The 22,300-nt window shown below is 39.1% G+C and overlaps 1 protein-coding gene across 5 annotated transcripts in view; it reads left to right on the top strand.

Annotated features, from left to right (window-relative positions):
• LOC112152349 (transcription factor SOX-6) overlaps positions 1-22,300 on the top strand; it is a 148,575-nt gene that overhangs the window by 70,508 nt on the left and 55,767 nt on the right. For all 5 annotated transcript variants that reach the window (XM_024281865.2, XM_024281866.2, XM_024281863.2 and 2 more), the window contains 3 exons: positions 5,239-5,328; positions 12,938-13,110; positions 17,399-17,467. In XM_024281865.2, coding sequence (XP_024137633.1) covers positions 5,239-5,328; positions 12,938-13,110; positions 17,399-17,467 — 332 coding nt within the window. The remainder of the gene's footprint in view (positions 1-5,238; positions 5,329-12,937; positions 13,111-17,398; positions 17,468-22,300) is intronic.

The raw sequence follows: 22,300 nt of genomic DNA, 5'->3' as shown, positions 1-22,300 counted from the left end.
CATTTTTGGCGAATTTGCTATCTACTGGGGTTTTTATACAAATTAAGAGTTCAGCTTCTATTTTAGCAACATGCCAACGTTTGTTAATAATTTAATTTACTGAGGAATTTTAGGCTATTTTGGAGCTTAGCTAGTGTTTAAGCAACAACCAAGCTTTTTGAGCTAGTTTTGCATCTACTGAGAGAAGTCATCTGCAACCGTTAACACTTTAAAAGCCATTTTGTCTCGTTTCCTACAGACCAGAACCCAACAGGAACAACAAAGTCTCACTTTATTGTTAAAAAAAAGAAAAAAAAAACACAATATTTTTGTCAATTAAACAATGATTTCTAAATGCAGCTTAAATACTATAATTCAATTACAATAGTGTCTATATATTTATATTTATATATATATCAAACTTCTTCATCTTCTGACATCAGCACACACTTGTTCCTTTCAAAATAAAACCCAGCCTGTGTCATAAAGTTCCTCCTGCTGCAGCAGCTTTACTTAAAAATGCAAGACAGTCAAACATGATGATTTTATCATTAGGATTTTGGTGTGCCACCATCATTGTTTTCCATTTTACTCTCAGATATAGACAACATTTTAGTAGGATCTATTTATTAAAAAAACATTTAGAATAAAGTTTTTTTATTGTGATTCTTTAAGATATGAAGCACAAAACACACAACTTTAAATCATTTTCGTCATTTTAAACTGCATTTGTTTCAAACTTTAAAAATATAAATGTAAAGAACATTTTTACAGAATTTCTGACAGTGAATTAGATATTTTTATTCTTAGTTGTTTGAGCAGAAATGACAAAACTTGAATAACCAATTTATTATGTATTCAATTGTTAGCATTTTTCATTAAAAATAAAGAGCTACAATAAATGGATAAAAGAGCCACATGTGGCTCCACAGCCACAGATTCTGCTGTGTTTGATCCTCACAAACAGGGTAGAATTCACTTTTCAAAAGCAGATCCAAATCTCTACTGTTCGCATTATTTTCTATATGATTTTATTTTGAACATTTTTCAAGACAAAAAGGTTGTCTCCCTTGCTGCCATTGTCCCCCCCTGTTTATATTAGAGTCCTCGTGGTCTGGACCTCTGCGTTAGCTTATTTACAGCAAACATAATCCCACTGTAAACATGCGGAGCTTTAATGTACTCAACGAGGAAGCTGCGTTCAGCTGGCGGACAGCATCTCATGACCACACAATGTGCCCGTATGCACAAAACTAAGCATTAAGCCATTCACAATAGACCATGTGCTGTTGTTGAGTGCCTTCGGTGCCTTTTGTCAGGATAAAGGCCCCACAAATGATCTATTGTCTGACCTAACCATTCTAAATCAGGCAAGCCCTGTGGGGCAGATTTTCCACAAAGTGCCCAAGAATGTCTCCTTTTTGTACAAGTGTGTGTGTGCATGACATCCGTGGTGAGAGACAGCTTTGGCTCAGGGGCCTGTGAAGATCTGACAGCATCCATGTTGTCACAAAAGCCAGAGTCCGCACACCAGCGTAGCAGCATGAAGCTGTGCGGGTAGCAGCTTCTCATGCAGCTGTGCGTTTCCTGTCCTTGTGTAACACTTGGACAATGTCTGCCTGGAGATTCTACCACGAGGATGACTGGGTGCAATGTTTTGTGCTAACTGACATCTGACATAAAAGCGTGTGTTTGCAGAGCACCTAAACAAACCGGGGGGGACTTCATTGTGACGCACTGTTGGAGCAGTTAGACACATCACTCAGCATGGTTTTCAAACCAAGTAATCCTGCAAAGATGCATGTGCAGCTTTTTCATGAAGCAGTTGCATTAAGTAGACAAGTGTTATCCATCTGTGACATATTTATTCCAGTATATCATCTGAAAAACATTTCTTTTGTGCACAAATCTTTTGAAATAGCAGGAAATAAAAAAAGCAGGAAATAATCCACTGTTGCATATTGGGGGAAATCTAGATTTAAAGTTGATATATTTTCTGCGTTTTTGGACACACCTGATTATAATCTCCACTGTCAATGAACGGTCTGTTTTCACACTTAGCGCTACGTCATAGTCAGGGAGCTCTTAACTATAAGGTGCATCAAGCAAGACAAAGGAATCAGAGATAAGTCTGTCGGTCAGTCAAACTTTATTAACTGAGTTCACATTAACTCTAGTAACTTCTTTGGAGCGCGCTACACATTAGCCACATTAGCCGCGTCAGCCACATTCAGCCATGTCACCAATAACTGTAACTCCCAACTTTGCTCGGAACAGGTAAAAAGCCAGACTGTTACTGCTGACACAAACGTTAGCCTAATGTGACTACGTTAACTTTTTATTTTGCTAGTATCAAGTAAATAAAAAACACAGTCCAGCATCGCTACATGTTAGCCATGGTTGCGTATCCACAATAGCACTAAGGCTGCAGTATTTCCAAATTCCCTCCCTACTCCTTAACTACTGAAAAACATTATAGTGCAGCACTATCGAGTGCCCTAGAATTTAAAAGTAATGCAGATGTCATGTTCTATACCTTTTTATTTTATTAGTATGCAATTACTTTAAAGTCCCCCTATGACATTTTTTTTATTTAAAAAAAAAACTTTCCCAGTATTGTTTAAATTATGATCATGACATTTTTACCAAAATCCCTCAACCTAAATGTCTTAAAAGACATTTTTCATGTTGATCTGCAGTCTCTGTCTCCAAAATCTCCTCTGAGGGGGCGTGGCTTTTGGAGCTGAGCTGAGTAGCCCCGCCCCTGATCTCTCTCCCCCCCGGTCTGATTATGATAGCTCTGTGTCTATTGTAAATCTTCACTGCTGCTACATAATTGAGAATTATAGGTTGTTTTTTGAAGAAAATGAAGGCTTTTATGTGTGCCTTATAGCCCGGAAAATTGTATTTTTTCACCAAAGAATCCTTGAAACTTTATTGCACAAACACACACACTTAATCCTACTTGAACATTTACAGTTATCTCCTTTTCTCTGTCATTTTTCCTGTTGGAGAATTAAAAAGTTCCCATTGTTAAAGTAAAGTTCACAGCAGGACTGCGACCACACAAAAGGGACCTTATGAATCTTATGAGACCACGTGTCTGATGTCTTTTATCCGCAGGCTGTGAGACACATTGTGGGAAAAAAAGACAGCCGCAAATAAGACCCCATGTCTGAACAATGCACACATTCTCATTTGGGTCAGCTGGATGGCTGCTGCGTGCTTTTTTCTTTCCCTTGTTCTCTTTTAAGAAAAGGCTAAAATAAACTTAATGATTCGAAATTGGTGTTTGCAGATGACAAGGAGGTGTTTTTAAAAACACCAAAAGTTGAATATTTGGAGGTTGTGTTTGTTTTATATTTTGACAATAAAAAAACCTAAAATGGTAGAGTTTTTTAAGATTTACATACTGAGACAAACACCACTTAAAATTCCTTAAGGCTATGTACTTGTACGTTTCCCATTTGATACAGGCATTTCTGAGAACCGTATCTCATTAGCAAACGTTTCTTAATAAACCATTTGATGTAACCTGGTCTGTTTTCTGACCTGTAATTCATCATCATTCCACTAGGGGCAGTAGGGGGCTTTCCCGATCATTTCAAAATGGCGGTTCGAATCCCGGCTGGGGGATTTGGGACATTTCTGTGTGGAGTTTGCATGTTCTCCCCGTGCATGCGTGGGTTTTCACCGGGGACTCCGGCTTCCTCCCACCGTCCAAAAACATGCTTCATAGGTTAATTGGTGACTCTAAATTGTCCCTAGGTGTGAATGTGAGAGTGGATGTGTGTGTGATTGAGGCCCTGAGACAGACTGGAGACCTGTCCAGGGTGAACCCCGCCTTCGCCCTTCAGTAGCCGGGTTAGGCTCCGGCACCCCCGCGACCCCGAAAGGGAAGAAGCGGTCAGGAAGATGAATGAATGAATGTATCTTCATCAGTGTTGGGACTAACGCCGTTTAAGTATAACGGCGTTACTAACGGCGTTATAAATCAAGTAATTTAGTAATCTAACTAATTACTTTCATCCTCGCTGTAACGCCGTTATAGTTACTTCGTGTAAATCGCGGCGCGTTACTTCAAAGTTTGATGATCTTGCTGGAGCTGGGCGCTTCGCACCCGAAAGTTGCTTGTGTTGCGCGCCCCAAGTTGCATCAAGATACATGAGAAAATCCGGTTTCTTTTCAAAATATAACCAGTTTTTCACAATAAAATGCCACGATTAACAAATGTGATCATGTTTTTGTATCTAAGCAGGCGGTAGACACGGATATAAACATACAATCACAACACAAACGTGCGCGCGCGAGCACAGAGACACACAAAACAGACAGGCACGCACACTTTTTTTTCGTTTTTCACAGACACGTACACACGCAGATCAACGTGGATAGACTCCGGTGCGGAGTGAGGAGTTTCGGGAGTTAATAAAACGACAACAGAGAGACAGAGAGTAGCTCATCTTAGCAGAAGAAGGGGGGGTAATATTTATAAAACACACAACACAGACAGACACGAGCGCGCACAGATCAACGCAGTGAGCAGACTCCGGAGCGAGTGGGCGGGGCTGCGGGATTTTGGGAGAGAAAAAAGAGATGCAGAGAGCTGCTCCTCTTAGCAGAAATATGGGTTAATAATTGTAGTTTATTAATTTATTATTGTTTTGCACTTTCAGTTTTTTAAGCCATTTTGTTTAATTATAGTTGTAGGTAAGATACTTGAAGTATGTTAATAGTTGAAACGTTTACCTTTTTTGTGTGAAGTTACATTTTTTATATACCACTTGTTGCAGTGTTTTGTGTGATAATTCTGACAAATAAATATTGAAAATTCTTTCCCTAAACCCTCTCTCATGTGTATCCTAAACTTAGACAATATGACTCCATTGGAAAACTATACCAGTATACTATTGTCGGTTATCATCTATTATTGAATGTAAATTATTTTTTTATTTGTAACGCAGGAAAAAATACAAAATATTACCATATTTAAAGAGTAATTTAAAACGAGTTACTTTTCCAAGTAACTAATTACTTTGAAGATGCAGTAATTGAGTTACTAACTCAATTACTTTTTGGGAGAAGTAACTAGTAACTATAACTAATTACTTTTTTGAAGTGAGATGCCCAACACTGATCTTCATACAGTTAGTCTATGTTAAAAATGTGTGGATGAAATTGGAGACGGTGGGTAAATAATATTTACTGTCGATCCGTTGATGTAGTGGGCTTCACATTTGATTTTTCCTTTCATTTTAGAGACATCTTGCATGGAGAGGCTCCTGTCCAAGGAGTGGAAGGAGCGAGTTGACCGCCTGAATGCCAACGAACTGCTGGGGGAAGTTAAAGGTAGGAGGGTGTCCATGACAAGGCCAGCTTTGACATTTTAGCTACTTCTCAACCTGTGTTCTTCTTTTTAAAAATGTTGAGGTTTGATGCTTCACCAAACATTTCCAACATAGTGAATGAAATAAAGATTCACAGACAGGACGACAAAAATCAGAACCTGCTGATCAGCAATTGAGACTCCGCCTACCTCCTTTGGTTCCCTTTGTGGCAGACGAGGACATTCAAATAGAGCCCGGTATTTATAAAATAAAAAAAGCAAGATGTGTTTATAGCAGCAGGTAATAAAGGGTTGAGATTGGTGCAGCGGCATTCTCCAAACTGTGCTGATCTGCACATGAAAGCAGCAGAGTCGACCGTCTCCACGGCTCACCTGTTGAACAGCGGAGGACACTTACAATCTTCCAGGTTGTAATTGTGGCTCAGATTAAAGGTTGTGCATGAGAGGAGAGGCTGCCCAAGCTCTATTATTTTTACCTGCATCGGCGAGCGGCATCGGCGAGGCCGTAAATCGAAGCGAATGTTTTCCTGACGTACTCAGAGGGGGAGTGGACAGACAGCAGCACTTTAGGTCGGCGAGTTGTTTCTTATGGTTGTATGTCAACATCTGTGTTCTCTTGGAGGAATACTGGAGACATGAAAAGTCTTTAGAGTTCTGCTGATCCGACTGTTGATGTGTTTTGTACTCACAAATTACACTTCTGAGTTAACACTTGATAAATGTAAACATTTCAGACAATAACAATAAAGGACAAATGTCTCTCTGACCTGTTTTTGTCCAAAAGCTGCATATTTTCATCACACGTACCTAGTAAAACATTGTGATTAATAGTGATGAATCACAAAAGTGTGATTAATGGGATATATTTTCATCAACTGACAGCCTGAACTAAAAATACATGTTCTAAATGTTCATTTCTGTGTGTAAATTTTATATTGTGATTATTCCCAGATAATTAGTGGTCAGTAAATACTAGGAATGTAGGGAAAAATTGTTTTTGTGATATATCGTAATATTTCATTTGATGATGTTTGTATCGATTTAAAATCCTGACAAAACCATATGAAGTTAATTATGTATGAGTGTCCTTCAGCGTCTGACTTTTATTTCTCGCTTTAACCCCCGACCTCTAGGTGGCAGCACTGCACACTGAGCTTATTTGAACAGCTCTAAACCACAACCAAAACAACAAGATCTCGTGAAAACCAACTTCGGAACAGCACATTTTTTTATTTTCCATATTTTTCATAAAATATGGACACATAAATACGTGCAGCACAAAAAGTGATGGAAATTCATGTTGGCCACACGTGAAACATGGAGGAGCGCTGAGTCGCACTAATAATCACAAGATAATCCTAACCTTAACCCTCCTCTGGATCCATGCGACCAAGGAAAACGTTCAGCACTGGCCGCACGTATTTTGAAAATTATGTGCAAATAGGCATTTTCTTTTCAGAATATAAGTCACTTTAAGGTTGACTTAGTACAAGTTGCACTTTTGAAAGAAATCTATTTAACAAAATCTTACAACCAGAATTTCATCTTGAAAGGCAAATCATAACTAGAACAGTTGCATTACCTGTGATAGTGCCAATGTGTGCCATGCTGAGGCTCTTTGCTGAAAATGGTGATGCAGTTTACTTTAATTGCTGAAGGGATGAAAATGCAAAAGCAATTTGCAAAATGGTAAATTTGCTAAAAGACTGGAAATTTCATTGAAGAACTATGAAAAAGTGCTGGAGTTGACTTAAATTCCTGAAAAAGTTGTGGTAAAATTGCTTTAAAAATCCCTAATACATGCCAATTTCACAAAAATATTTAATTAGCTGCTTAAATATGGGCTAAACTCAAAATTAGCATAAAAAACCTCAGTAGCAAAAAAAAAAAGAAAAAAATAAGCTAGCTTGTGCCTTAAATATTAGCTAAACTTCAAATTAGTGTAAAATTCCTCAGTAAACTAAATCAGTCAAAAATATTAGCCTGTTGATAAAATAGAAGCTAAACTCTGAATTAGCAAAAATCTACTTAAAATTTTGAAATTTGAATAATTTCTCATTCATTTATGGGGTGTATTTTGCTCAATTTTTCAAAAACTATGAAGTTTATGAATACCAAAAATACAAGCAGTGATGTCCTGAACGAGCTGAACGTTTTGATATGAAGATTACTGAAATCGTGTGAATGCTTTGAGGCATTCACACAAAACAGAGTAGAGAACAATGATGGACTGAATATCTGCAGGCTCCACTGCTGTAACACACTGATGCTCATTTACCATATAGTAGTGCAACATATGCATTCACAACATGTTAACAAGTCAACTAAACTTTTGAAATGACTCTGCAGGTTTACACAGAACTGAAGTCTGAGTGTGTTCTCTCTGAGCTACTGTAACACAGCGACTAGTTCAGTGAATGCCCGTCTGCATGTTTCCCCGGGTGTGAATCCTGCAGTCATGCCAGAAGCTGCTTCCTTGCAGATGAACTCAAACACAAAAACACACTCATGTATCAGCAAGTGTATTGATTTGAGGCATTCCTTTGTTAAAATAAAGTCGAGCTAAAAATACAAAGACAACTGTTGCTCTGCGATGCCTCACTGAACAACCTGAAACTCACTCGGGCTATTTTAAGAGTTAAGAGAACCAATTACTGCCTCCCAATTCACAAAGAACACTCAATACTGCTCTCCGTCTTATTTTAGCATGCCGTGTACTTGATTAACCTGTCTTTTCTTAATGCTACTTATATGAGGAGAGCTTAGACAGGGAGCCGTGGCTCACACAGGCTTCTGGGACTGAGTCCAAAAGCAGCCGAGGCAGGGAAATGAGGAAAACAGGTGACATGGTTACACCGAGCTTCAGCTGTCTGATTGTTTGCTCTCTTTATCTTCATCACCGTGTTGTTTGCTGAAGTCCTTCTTAGTAAAACAGCTGAAGTCAGCTCCTTTTTCGTCCCATCATCACACACGTCTTCTTGATTTTGTTGCCTGGTTTTAGTTTTTGAATAAAATTTGGATTTATGCCATAAAAGTACAGTTTAAAAAAAAAAATCCTATTTAAACTGTCACCAATCGCACCAATGCATTGTTTTTTTTTTATTCCATCTGGAATAATTTAAAAGTATTTTTTTAGGCCATTTTTTACGATTTCTAGCATTTGCATTTTTAATTATTTTGTAAAGCAAAGCCACAAACGTCTCGGAGCAGATGGATGAAAAATGTCTCATTATAACATTAGATACATGAGCTGGCACATCTGGCAGCAATAATCATATTTAAAGTCATTATATCCAGAAACTTACTCATTGAAACTTTGTGTTGTTATAACGGTCTTGCTGTCACTGCAGAAGTGAGCTGGCATTTACCGTTAAAAAAATAAAAATAATAATAAAGTGTGCAGAGGGGATGTAGAATCACTGCCGTCTGTGTTTTTAGCAGATCTCTGACAGATCCGGGTGTTTTTCTTCAGGTTGAGTGCTGGTTGTGGTGCGACAGTGAGGAGCGCATAGTCATGATGTGCTGGGAAACGTGGCGGTCTGGCCAGAGCTCAGCCACTTTAGTCATAGGCGCGGCGGTTGGGGTGGGCAGTGGTTTGTCTTTCTCTGGGTTTGAATGCATGTGTCGCTTTATTTGGTCTCGTTAACTCAGTATTGATTAGACAGTTTTCATCAATAGTAATCAAAGCAAGTTGTCTAAGCTCGTTGATTTCGACGAATTTCTTTGTGGGACACAGAAGATGAAACTGATCATGTCATTAGGAAACTCTTTACATTAAAGACCCAATGAAGAAAAAAAAAAAAAGACCCAATGAAGACAATGGTGTTTTTAACATGTTCTTGTAGCATTTTTCTCATAATGGAGGACATCTATAAAGAAAATAATGATTAAAACTCTATTTCAGAGTTTTTCTGTATTCAGATCAAAGCTGTTCGGCTGAACCGCTCCAATACCGCTCACCAGTAATGTGAGGTTTCAAGTGGAAGGGGTGTGGCCTTCCAACAAGCTCACTTCTGATTGGTGAGAATAGCTACCATAGAAATTTGGACTCAGAAAGACTCGGACCAATCACTGCTTACTGACAATTTCTAGATCCAACATGAACATAGACGACGTTGATGTTGCAAAAAAAAAAATGATTCAATTCATTTTATTTGGTTGGAACAGAGAGTACATGTTTCCAGTTTTTTTGGCCAGTTTGGAGTTTAGGTAACACTTTAGCAACATGCTAGCTGTTTTTGGCTAATTTAGGCATGTTACCAGTTTTTTTGGGGGGGGGTCTAAATTGGAGTTCAGCTAACATTTTAGCATTATGCTAGCTGTTTATGGCTAATTCAGACATGTTACCAGTTTTTTGGCTAATTTGGTATTTAGCTGATATCTTAGCTGTAAATGCTGAAGCTTTCAGCTTTGACAGTTAACAGCTCTGGCATGTTCAGCGACCACATTCAGTTTACAGCATTCACCCTTGTATTATCACAGGTAATGGTATCTATCTAGTTTAAGTATTTCTTGTTTAAAGTCATTTTAAAAAAATACACATTTTGGGAATTAAAAGGTAAAAACTTGTTATAGTCCTTTTCTACCGTGCTTGAAGGCCCACAGCGCTTCACAGTCACAGACCCATTCACACATTCACCCATTCACACACTGATGGTGGCTCCGCTGATGAACACTGCCATCAACCTTCCACCAGAGGTAATGTGGGCTTCAGTGTCTGCCAAAGGACACTTTAACTCATGGGTGGGCAAAGGCGGTAATCGAACCCGCTCACTTCTGATCAGGAGCCGACTGCCCTACCGCTGCATCACAGCTGCCCTGAATTAAAAACGCTTTGTGGTTAAAAAAAGTTGAAAATAGACTTTTAATAAAGCAAAAAGCTACAATAAAATATCGATTTTTGCTGTGAAACAGTTGTGTATTTGCACCGTTCTGCTGTTCTCCTTCAGCCAGTAAAATCCTCAGATAAAAGTTTCAGCTGAAGCTCTCTCCTCCAGCAGAACATTATCCCAGTGGAGGCAGAAACTGTGGAGAGTTCTGCTTCAGGAGCGGATCCTCCGTATCATTCTACACAGAGAAAAGTGGTAATGGCTTTCTGTTTTGGCTGGTCCCCTCAGCAGGTGTCAGGAATAATCCTGATGGATGCAGAGCGGAAAAGCCTCGGAAAGTCATCTGTGCCAGAAGTTTTGAAGGAATGCATGGCGTTGCGTTTCTACACATCTCATAATCCACACAGATGAATTATGGAGCTGTAGTTGTTGTGATTACACAATAGGCTTTAGTTCTTTGAGAGGAATGTGGAGAAATGGAAAGAGGGCTGCGTTTGAGGGCGTGCTTTCAGACAAGACGGGATTTTAAAGTTTCCATTAGTGTTGCAAGAATCATTTGGCTTAAAATGTAAGGGAGGAATTAAAAAAATGGGGGTTATGAGCAGAGAAGAGGAGAAGAGGAGTGATGAAAGGATGACGGGGGTAGCAGGGGGAGATAAAGAAGAAGGGGAGCTGATGAGTGAAGATGTACGAGGCAGAAGGGGACGGGAGCAAAGAGGAAGAGGAGAACATTTGGTGGTAAAGAGAAAGGAGAATCAAAAGTGGAGAAACAAGGAGAAGCATGAGGGACAAACTGAAAAGACGAAGCTGAAAAAGAAAACCGGGAACAAACGAGGACAGGAAAACTTGGAAGTGGAGAAACCAGTAGGGAGGTCTTTTGTAGGAAACTGAACAGGGAACAAATGAAAGCATAAAAAAAGAGACAAGAAGAGGAGAATGTTGCCTTTGATAGAGGGGTGCTGAGGGGTGAGTTCTGCCAGATTGTGTGTGTGTGTGTTTGGGGTGGGGGGGCAGCGCGGGGTACAATAGGGGCCTGACAATACTACAATGAGGACTGTGTTAGTATGCAGGTAGTGTTGGGGCCACCCTGCAACCTCCCTGTAAGGCCCCAGGGCAGGACCCTACACAGCAGAGACACATGCATGCACACACCAGACGCACAACTCCTAAACATGCACGACTTTGTTTCCTTCACCAACAGCCACGCACAAACACACACCGGCCCACCCCCACAGGATGAAGATGGGGGTTTATACATACGTTTTAATCAAAACCGCCTGAAGAGAAAATAACCTTTATTGATAACAACCTTACATATGTCCAAACTGAAATACCTTCAACCGTAAGTAACTCCAAGGCCAGATCATGACAAGATGAAAAAAGCAACACAACGGAAATGGTTCACAATGGAAATGAATAAATGACTTTAAAGAAAAAAAGTCTTGTTTAGTTTTATGCTGATGTTGGTGCCGCATCAAGACCAAAATAAAAAGAACACTATAGTTAGTTAAAAGAATAGCAAAAATATCCCCTAGTTTTATTTTTATGTATCCCCTCTCAGGTTAATGTTTAAAGTTTTAAGCAGCACCAACAATATTGAAACTGAATGAAACTTCAGTCAGTTATTCATTTCTGTCGTGGATCGTTTCTACTGTCAATCATTTCCGTTGTGTTGTGGCTCTTGTATTGATGTGAGCCGTGTGGGCCACCGTAGGAACGTCAAACGTCCAAATCTGATCAAATTATGACTGATCTGCCAATGGAGGTAGAAAAACGGCTTTACCAAGAATCCTTATTTTAAGAAAAAAATTTAATCATAAAGACATTTTTGTCAAACTAAGTTTTTACTATTCCAAAACTTTATGGATAAGATCATTTTTTTGCAAGAGAGAAATCAATATTTTTTTTCCAGAAACAAGCGTGTTTTTCCTTTCTGAAGATTCTGTTTGTGCAGTGTTGTATGTTTCTCATGACAGCATGCTGTTGTCCACGTTTCCGTTCATACCTTACGTTCAACATGCTCATTCACTGCATGCAGTTAAAATGGATTCCCTCAGTTGTTGGTCTGCAAACTTCCAAACAATGTCTGAATCATAAACCTGACAAAAGCCTGTAACAGCTGCATATTTTCAAAGGCTAACGCAACCAACTTTTATTGTTCTTGTCAACAGAAACTAGGTGATGACAAGCAGAGACAAGACGGGAGATAATAAGTAGTACGATGTAACTACAAGTCATAGGATTTATGGGAGTGTTTTTTTTTTAGCTTTCGCATTGGCCCCGTTTTCTGCTTCCTGTAGTTACAGAAGTGTCTGCTGAACTAAATTTTTGTTTTGAACATTTTGTACAAAACAGAGGTTGAAATCAGTGCGAGAGCATTCTTTCACAATCACTGCTGCACTGGAGGAACAACAAATGAATTTCAGTCAGGGATGCTTGCACATTTTTCAATGCTTAACCCTTTAACACCTGAGGCGTCACCGATGACGCTTAAACACAAAATCTTTAGCGAACTGGAACTTTTCAACCATTAACACGATCAATGTAATTGTCTGATCGTGTTAACAATTCAAAAGTTACAGTAAATCAAAGAACAAAAACATGATGCTGGCTTTTATGATTTTTGCTAAAATCCACATCATCATAATTAAAGACTGCTGGGAACAATATTCAAGAAAAAAATGTGATTTTTCCGAGCTGATCATGACATTCCTGGATAAAAGCACAGTTGTGATCCTCTGCTCCTTTTGATGCGTCTGACCTTTTTCATTTCCATCTTCAGGCACGCCAGAGTCACTCGAGGAAAAGGAGCGCCAACTTTCCACCATGATCGGTCAGCTGATCAACCTTAGAGAGCAGCTTCTCGCCGCCCATGACGAGCAGAAAAAGATGGCCGCCTCGCAGCTGGAGAAGCAGAGGCAACAGATGGAGCTGGCCAGGCAGCAGCAGGAGCAGGTACAAACGCACTATAAAAAACATCAGGTTTTTTTTTAAGAATATAGATCTCACTCAGGGTGCAAAATGTTTCCATGTATTTTTTCTAACTTTCCTATAAAAAATGAAAAGCTGTTGAGTAAATAGTGAAAAACTCGTATTTTTCATCATTAGTGAGGTTAAAGCGATCTGGTTTGATCCACACATTTGAATCCATTAGACTCATTTTTCCTCATTTCACCACAGACCATGCGGACCACAGAACACATTTCTGATGTTGTTCTGTTACACTGATGTCACTGTGAGTTCTTATGGGTTAAGACATGTGTCAAAGTCAAGGCCCGGGGGCCGGATCCGGCCCTCCGGGTAATTCTGTCCGGCCCCTCCAGATCATTTTATTGTTGTTGATGACCCGATGTTATCTTGCTCTCATTTCTAACTTGTAGAATTTTGACAAAATATATTTTAACGGAGAGTAAAACATTGAAAGTTATTTAAGGTTTAAATTAATTTATTCTGGGATAATATTCCTGCCTTTTTATCATTCATAATTATGTTTAAAAGGTACAGTTTTAAACTTTTCAAAATTGGAATTCTGCTAGCTTTTTGGACTATTTTGGCATTTAAAAATACATTTTTAGGGTATTTTGGAGTTTATCTAATATTTAAGCTACATGCTAGCTGTTATGGCTAACCTAAGTTTTTCTTTTTAGTTTTTTAAGGCTAATTTGGTATTTAGCTAATATTTTAGCTGGCTTCAGCATCTTCAGCTGCCAAATTCAGCTTACATCATTCACACTAGCATTATTACAGGTAATGCTATATATCTAGTTCATAATTATGTTAAAAAGTTATGATTTTAAAGTTTTAAAAATGTAGTTTTAGAGTGTTAAATGTTTATCCTGCTCAGCCCACGATCTAAGGTGTGTTGTGGATTTTGGCCCCTTGTGCGATTGAGTTTATAATCTCCAAGTCACTCTTAATTTTAACCTGCCCCATTGGCTTTGCCTGATTCATCAGAAGTTCAGTCCTTGATGTCATTGGATGGATGCTAAACAATAAAATGTTGCCAGTTTCAGGCATCTTTGACAAGTCAGTCACAAAAACACTGAATGAAAAATAAGACATTTTATGGATTATCCAGGGCAGGAAGCCAAAAGATAAGAGGAAAACTAAAAACAAGGTTGGAACACAACAAAGACAAAAACTAGAATGTGAGGATTAAATGCCACAAATGAAAGGAACCAGGAAGTGTAGAATCACTGAAGACACACAGCTGAGAGGCTGTATAGTTATAACAAAATCCACAAAAGAGACTTTTTTTTCATAAAAGAAAATAAATGATCTTATTTTTAGATTTCCTGACCCCCACACTAACAGAGTTATATCAGCTGTGAAACAGGTAAAAATAAAACAGCATGAGTTTGAACACTCAGCATCAACAGTGTGTCTAAAATACTGTGGAAGGAACAATATGAAGCCCTAATGGGTACAACATATTTCCCCTCATTGCCAGTCAGATAATGATTAATGTCTAAATGTGTAAAATTGTCACTTTATTACACAGTTGTAGGTATTTCTATAGCCCATTCTATTGTTGGTTGGACCGACCTGCATGAATGAGCAAAGCCTTCACATTTTCTTTAAAGTGTCTAGAAAATACAAATTCTCTCATGCTGAAAAAACTCAAAACTAAAAGAGAAGAGTCAGAAGAAGTGAGACAAGGTAAAGAGGTGTTCAGGAGATCCGCTCTTTGTTTCTGCTGTTTGTCGACACGTCACTGTAGGTCGGCGTACGACAGGCTCTGTTTGGACAAGTCCAACCTTCCCATCAAAACACATACCACCTCTCACAGCTGAAGACAGGAGCGAGTGAGGTGGGAAGAGTGCAAAGAAAGATCCTAATATCAGCCAGTCATTTGGCTGTTGAGACTTGATAGGATAATGCCCTACAGACAAACCAGCCTTTAATGAAATATGACATGTGTGTAAATGGGGGCGCCGCCTCCAATTCAGCAGTCTGTAATTACATTTTACAATAAAAATACTGAACGACTTCTCAAGAAAAAAAAGAAGAAGCCACTTTTTCTGTCTCGGGACGGGTGGGATCACATAAACATCTTGAAGTGCCTCTGAGGGCTTTAACCTCCCACAAACGCTGCTTCAGCCGTCCATCACTGGATGAGTCTGCAGATTCAAGGATGGATTCAGCAACATTCTCTTCAGAGAGGAACACATGAACAGAAAACATGGAAACAACTTGTAAACATGTCAGTCCCACAGATTCATCGTCAGTTTTCAGGATTTGTTCGTGTTGCTGCAAGTTTGATTGTTCTCACAGATCAAAAGGGCCGTCTCTGCACTTCTGTCTGACATATTTGATCTCAGGACAGACACGCCGTCAGCTGCAGTTTAAACTATAGAGTCAAGTACTTGATTCTGTAGTTTACCAGCTTTTCTTCAAGACTTGTTTCATCATTCAGACATTTGATCTTGTATGGATTTGTCAGGATTGATTCTGAATCGTTGCCTCACTCAGACGTATTACTGACTGCTTGTCAGAACTGACATCGGACAGAAGACCTAGGGGTGGAAACGGACTGTCTGCAGGAAAAACATAGACACCACAGGGCCCACAGGAAATATCAGCCTCAGACCACTCACTGAGCCCATGGGATGAAAAGGCTCATGCACATGTTTTCTGCTGACAGGTGATAGGATGTAGCAATCACTTAAAACAGGTGAGAGTAAATAAGGGAGATCCTGATGTGTCGTTCAGATTTTTCATTCAACAAATCCCCCGAATCATGTTTAGTCTGCAATAGGGCTGAGAATCACTGGATACCTCACGGTACGATACGCGATACATGGCTCAGGATATCGATGATTGGTAAAATCATCTCTAATAACATAGAGGAAGACATTTGTAAGCAAAATATATCCCCATTTATTTTTTAGCTTGAACACAATCATGATAATCAACTTGTGTTTAATTTTGTGCAACAAATAATAGACACTTAGATGCCTCAGGTGTTGAAGGGAACTGCAAGATGCACCTGTGCTCACTTTCAATACTTAACAGACCAGATCCATTTCCCACGCGCACGTTTCATTTCTCATGACGTTCCTTAAAGGAAAACTAAACCCTAAATCAACTTCTTTTGTCTGTTGACCTCTATAAATGGGCTTTAAAAATGTTGTCTGTTGGTCATTGACACATTTTGACAAATTAAAATAAACTTGTTTAATTCTTGAAAATATACTCAAAACCCGTCTGTGTGCTGCCCCCTACAGGTTGAATCGAGGTATTGAGAATTTTGTGATTGGTCAGACCATTTCAGTCCCACGTCATGTTCTGCAGCTTCAGTAATATAACAGTCCTGTTCCTCAGCCCCGCCCCTCTGACTGGATTTTAACATTTCAGCTGTGGGTGGAGTCAGCTTCCCTGTTTGGTTACCCTTTAACCCTTTAACACCGGAGCTCCAGTGTTGTTTGATATACTGTAACTGTTCTTTAACATGATCAATTGACAAATGGGATCATGCTTTTGTATCCAAACAGACTCAACAACAGATAATTAAAGAAGTGTAGGTCTACTAACTACGTGCTTCTTCTTAGCAGAAACATGGGGTCATATTTTTAATAATCCATTTAACATGGGGTATTATTAATTTACCCATGATGGCAAAAACAAAAAAAGCTGTAGCAGAAGTGCATGTCGACCTTCGTGGATAAAAGTGGGTCTGGTGTGAACTGCAGGAGAGAGCGGACGCCGTACTCACCCTGCTACCCGTCGCCTCCACGTCCAGTGTGAACCTGGCATTAGCGTTAGGCTGTAGAAGATAAACATTTATGGAACACATTAAAACTAAATTAAAAAAGTTTGAAAACTTAACATTACTGTGAATAAAAAGGAAGGAATATCATTCCAGAATAAATTAATTTAAACCTCAAATAACTTTCAATATTTTACTCTCCATAAAAATATATTTTGCCAAATTATACAAGTTAGAGATAAGTGCAAGATAACATTGGGCCATTACAATAAAATAAAATGATCTGGAGGGCCGGATCCGGCCCCCGGGCCTTGACTTTGACACATGTGGACTAAGGCATCATATATGATCCTGATTTAAGGCTTGAGTAGTACAACAAGAACATGAGACTTATGAAAAAAAATTGAAGAGAATAATAACAAAAAGTCCAAGTTAAATGTCTTCTTCTGTGAATCATTGTTTAAGTAAAAAATGTGTATATAGCAATGTTTGTTTTTATTAATTCTCACACATTTTCCTTCTTTTTGTGTGTAGATTGCCAGACAGCAACAGCAGCTCCTGCAGCAGCAGCACAAGATAAACATCCTCCAGCAGCAGATCCAGGTTAGTGGACAGACTCCCTCATGCCCTGCTGCCTCCACCCTCATCCCCATGAGGGCTGCTGGTCTGACGCGCGCCGTCCTCCAGCGCTTTCATTGATGACTTTCCTCCGGTCCCATTATCAGTGTATCATGTTTGATCGGAAAACCGCAGTAACAACAGGGGTCGTGACCTGTACACTGCCTGCTACGGAGACGAGTGACCCCGCTAACCTGCCAATACATGAACAATGCCAACACCGTGGTGACCCAGTAAATGCCCCGGTTATGGCTGGATTTGCCATCGATCAGCCTTTGTGTGGCTCCATGTCTCTATTGAACCACATCCACTTCATGCAAACATTCTCATGTTCTGTCCACCACCTGCATCACTTCAGTCTTCATTAGCTTTCATTTTCTCTTTCACTCTTCATCTTCATCTCTGCCGTAATAAAGGATTCTGATTGGATGTCGGCGCTGTGTTTGCTCAAAAAAAAATCACCTCCAGCTGCGAAACCAAATGCTGGCAAATTTGCACGCCGTTGCCGATGCCCACATGGGAATGAAGCCCGTTTGTGTTTGATCAGTTTATTTTTTTAAGTAGTCTGACTGCGGTTAAATTAAATCAGCTGAATCCACTTGGTGCTGAGATCAGGTCCGGCCCGTTACCAGTTTACCCCCCTGCTGTTCCCCAGCGTTGGATCTCTGTGTGCTCTGGAGGTGCGATGGAGTTAATGAGCGCTTGTTTTTCCTCCTTCTCTTCTTCTCCTTCGTGCTTTTTATTGCCAGACCCCATCCTTGGATCTTAATAAAGCTGGGATCGGACTTCATTAGGCGTCTTAGCCCCAGGAGAGAGGAGAGACAGTAAAACACCAGCTCTCTCCTAGGTTTTCCTCCATGCTGTGAAGCCGTGGATACTGTGTCATGTTTGCTTTTGAGGATGAAGGGATGTGCAGAAATTAGCTCTGGAGAGCAACTCGTTATCATGTAGAGCTTCAGAGGCATCAGCTGTAAATACATCTTGAAACCATCACAGCATTACTTTGAATATACATGTATTTTCTGTGTTGGATCACATTGAAAGGTCTGCAATTACTGGCATTTGCAGAGACGTAAAACAAAAATCCCTTTTGAATGCTAAATGTTCTGTGTGCACTGCTGGATTGAAACGTCTTGTCATTTAAGCTTCTTCTAAAACAATAAGTGTGTCTTGGCAAACAAAGCGAACTCAGTGAGAAACATATGTTGAATCGACTGTATGCTGGTTCAGAGTTCTGGTGGCTGAGCTCCAGGCTTTAGTCGCTGGGGTACGGGCTGTTTACACTGTGTCGAATGTCTTGGCCTGGAGCGCACAGGCAGGGCTGCCCTGGTCTGTTTCTACTTATCAGCTCCAGACCTGAGCTCCTCTCAGGCCAATGCTCTGAGGAGCTGAGCAAATGCTACTGTTTCAGCCCAAAACAAAACAAAGAAATAGACCACAGTCTGGTGGAGCTATTTTCCTTTCAGGTGTCAGTCGTTCTTCACATCCTAATTTAATGCACGCGATGTTGTCCAGATGGAGAAAAGAAAAACACTAAACAAAGAATTGGCAGAAAACTTCAACAGTTGCTGCTCTATGCAATTGTTGACCATTTCTGTTTGTTGGTTTAACAAAAAAAAACTAAGTACACATTTTTATTAAAGATAAAAACATAAAATAACAAAAATGTGAACAAATATTGCCAACAAACAATAAAAAAGTGACTGTGACTGTGCTAACCACCGACGTTGTTAGTAACACGTAAAGAAAAAGTACAGTCCAGCAATGCTGTGTGTTAGCTGCATTAGCATAGTCACAACCTTTTCGCAACTCATACATTTTTTATGTATCTCTGACATCAAAAAGCACAACCAGAATTAATTCATATAAAAGGCGCTCCACCTACTGTTTTATAAAAAAAGGCTTTAAGCACCTTAGCTTATAAACTCTATAGAGAAAATACAATAGGCTAAAAATAGGAAAAAATAAAAGAATGCTAATCTTAAGAAAACCAGTGCAAAGTAGTAAAATACTGTAATCTGTTCATGCAGCAAATCATTTGAGTTAACAAGAAATCTTATAAGATTTAATTTAATTAATTTATTCAGGGCCTTAAAATGACCTTGGTCAAGCAAGGAGCTGTGCATTAAAAGTTCAAAGAGCAAAAATAGCAGAAATATTAGAAAGAATTACAAATAAAAAGTAGAATTACAAATAAAAAGTATAAACAAGTGACATAAACGCATAAAAACACCAGATCAAAGAGGAGATAAAACAATAAAACAGTAAAACACCCTGACAGAGCAGAGTCTCATGCTGTGTCAAATGACACAAGCATTCAAAATGGAAAAGAAAATAGAATTCTTAACAGTTTTAGAAGACAGCTTCAAATAGAATGCTATCCTGGCCAGTTATAAGTATTTAGTTCTGAGCAAATAGTTTGTATTTTTGAGTTTTCACATGCATAATTGTAGTTCATTTGTAGAATAACAAAAAAACTCTTGTAATAATTACTAATGACTTACTTTAGAACAAAATGTGATCGAAATGCAAATACAATCTTAGAACAAGTTGACCTATCTTAATAGATCCTCACCAAATCTAAAACTAGAACATATTCTAAGAGCAGGGATCAAAATGTTGTTTTCTAAATGATGAAAAAATACTAACAATCTGTTCTGAAGTGATTCTCTTTACTGAAATATTTTTGATGTCTTAAGACCATTTCTGAAATCAAGCAATCTGAGTTTGTGAGTCTGAAATCAACTGTTTGTGCTGTTCACTGCATGGAGCAAAAGGATTTGGACTCACTTTAACCCTGTGTGACACTTTGTATCATATTTGATATTTGATGAGACCCGCAACTCATTAGCACAATCAATAAACCACTGTATGTGCCTGTGCAGTGCATGATCATTCCACTAGAGGCAGTAGAAGAGCTTTTCCTGCTCATTTCAAAATGGCTGTTTTGGCGGGAAAATGTTTTGCTTTCAAGACTTTAGGGTGAGTTTAGCTCAGATTGTGTTATTTTTTTTCTTAAATTACTACTTGCTGTATTGAAAAAATGCTAAATTTGTTGATAATTAATTATTTACAATACAGTTTCACCATGTTAAAAATGTGAGGATCAAATTTGACACAATGGCTAAATATTTTTTTTCCTAAAGCAGTGTTTTTGCTAAGTCACACATTATATCATGATCAATAATTTAAATAGAATTCTCTGTCGATTATTTGATGTAGTGGGTTTTACTGGGTTAATAATGATTTCCATATATTGTAGCTCTTAATGAGACCAAAAAAACGGAGAAAAGCTTGGAAATGTATAGAGCAAAGATACGGTAAACAAAATCAAATATCTAAAATCAAATAGTTTGCATTGGTCGGTATCGTCTTTCTCTTTCTGATAGCGACTGAGCGTCAATGTGTTTGTCAGGCGCCGTGGTAGGGGAGCAGTTCAAAGTGACCCAGGTTTCCTGTCATGTGGTTTTAAATGGTGTAGAGAGCCAGCGGGGGATGTCCAGAGGTTAAAGAAATGCTTCCGAAGGCCTCACTCTGATAGATACAGTTACACACTCAAAAGTGTGAAGACGTGCAGCGCACAACCAATCCGAGCAGATAAAATGCCTCCACGGTGTTTTTACTCTGATCGGGTCTGCATTGACCTAAAGAGGAGCCAGCTGACACTAATGGATAACTACACACACGTGCTTCTGCCTGATGCACTGCGGCCGCAAGAGCTCAAAAGTGTACAGACTTGTGGAAAAACGTGCATCCAGTCAAACACACAGGCGCTCCCACGCACGCAGCGGTGGCGGGTCCTTTGTGTGCCGTAAGCAGAGCTCGGCCTGGTGGCTGACAGGCATGTGTCTTTGTTAAGTCAGTTCTTATAATGGCTCTCATATGTGGCCCATTTCCTTCAGGCCCACAAAGACGCAGGCCCAAACCGCAGCGCCGGGCCCGAGCTAACAGGCTAATTAATGACTGCAAAACCTCACTCCTCCTCCTCCTCCTCCTCCTCCTCCCTCTCTGTTCTTCATTTATAACTCCTCTGTCTCCCTCCTACACCCGTCCGCCTTTTACTTGTCTGTCTTTTGGCTCTGATCCTGCAGTTGTTGTTTACGCTTTGCTTTTATTGTCGTCTCTCTGAGCTTCTTCTGTTTCCTCTGATTGATGAAAAATAACTCTTACATTCCTGCTGAAAATTCAGCTCCTTTAGATGCAGAACCAGTCTATGAATGATCATGAAAGGCAGTATTAATTCATTTATTGATGTAACAAAATTCAGGGAAACATTTTGGAGACCAATGAGTATTTGATTTGTGAAATTAGGCTACATAAATAAAATTGAATTGAATTTTTAGGGTCAAATCAGGATCAGCTTAAAGTGAATGAGAAACAAGATTGAGAATTTGAAAAAAAATAAATTGAAAATAAGAAAGCAGTTTTAATCCAAAAAATACATATTAAAAACTTATAGGAATTATAAAAAATACATTACAAATTTTAAAAAATGGAAAATTAAAAAAAATAATATTGAAAACTTAAAAAAGAGTACATTTGAAACTCTAATTAAAAAAAAAGAAAACGGTTACCAATAGAAAAAAAGTAAAAGTTATTTGAACTCTCACTGCTGAGCTGATCCTAATTTTCCACGGGGGCGGGGCTTTGAGCTCATTGGCTACTGGGAAAGGTTTCCCCTGATTCCCAAAGAGGTAATGTTGATGTGACGTCTTTTCTGCTGCAGAACGTTGTGTGTTTATGTCGCCACGCTCTGATCAAACAGAGAGAGCAGTTTCACTAAAATCGCGGTTCACCTAAAGCAGTCTCGATGTTTGG

The sequence above is a fragment of the Oryzias melastigma genome, linkage group LG6, assembly GCF_002922805.2.
Source record: "Oryzias melastigma strain HK-1 linkage group LG6, ASM292280v2, whole genome shotgun sequence".
Classification (NCBI taxonomy): domain Eukaryota; kingdom Metazoa; phylum Chordata; class Actinopteri; order Beloniformes; family Adrianichthyidae; genus Oryzias; species Oryzias melastigma.
This window is presented reverse-complemented; position numbering and strand designations above follow the sequence as displayed.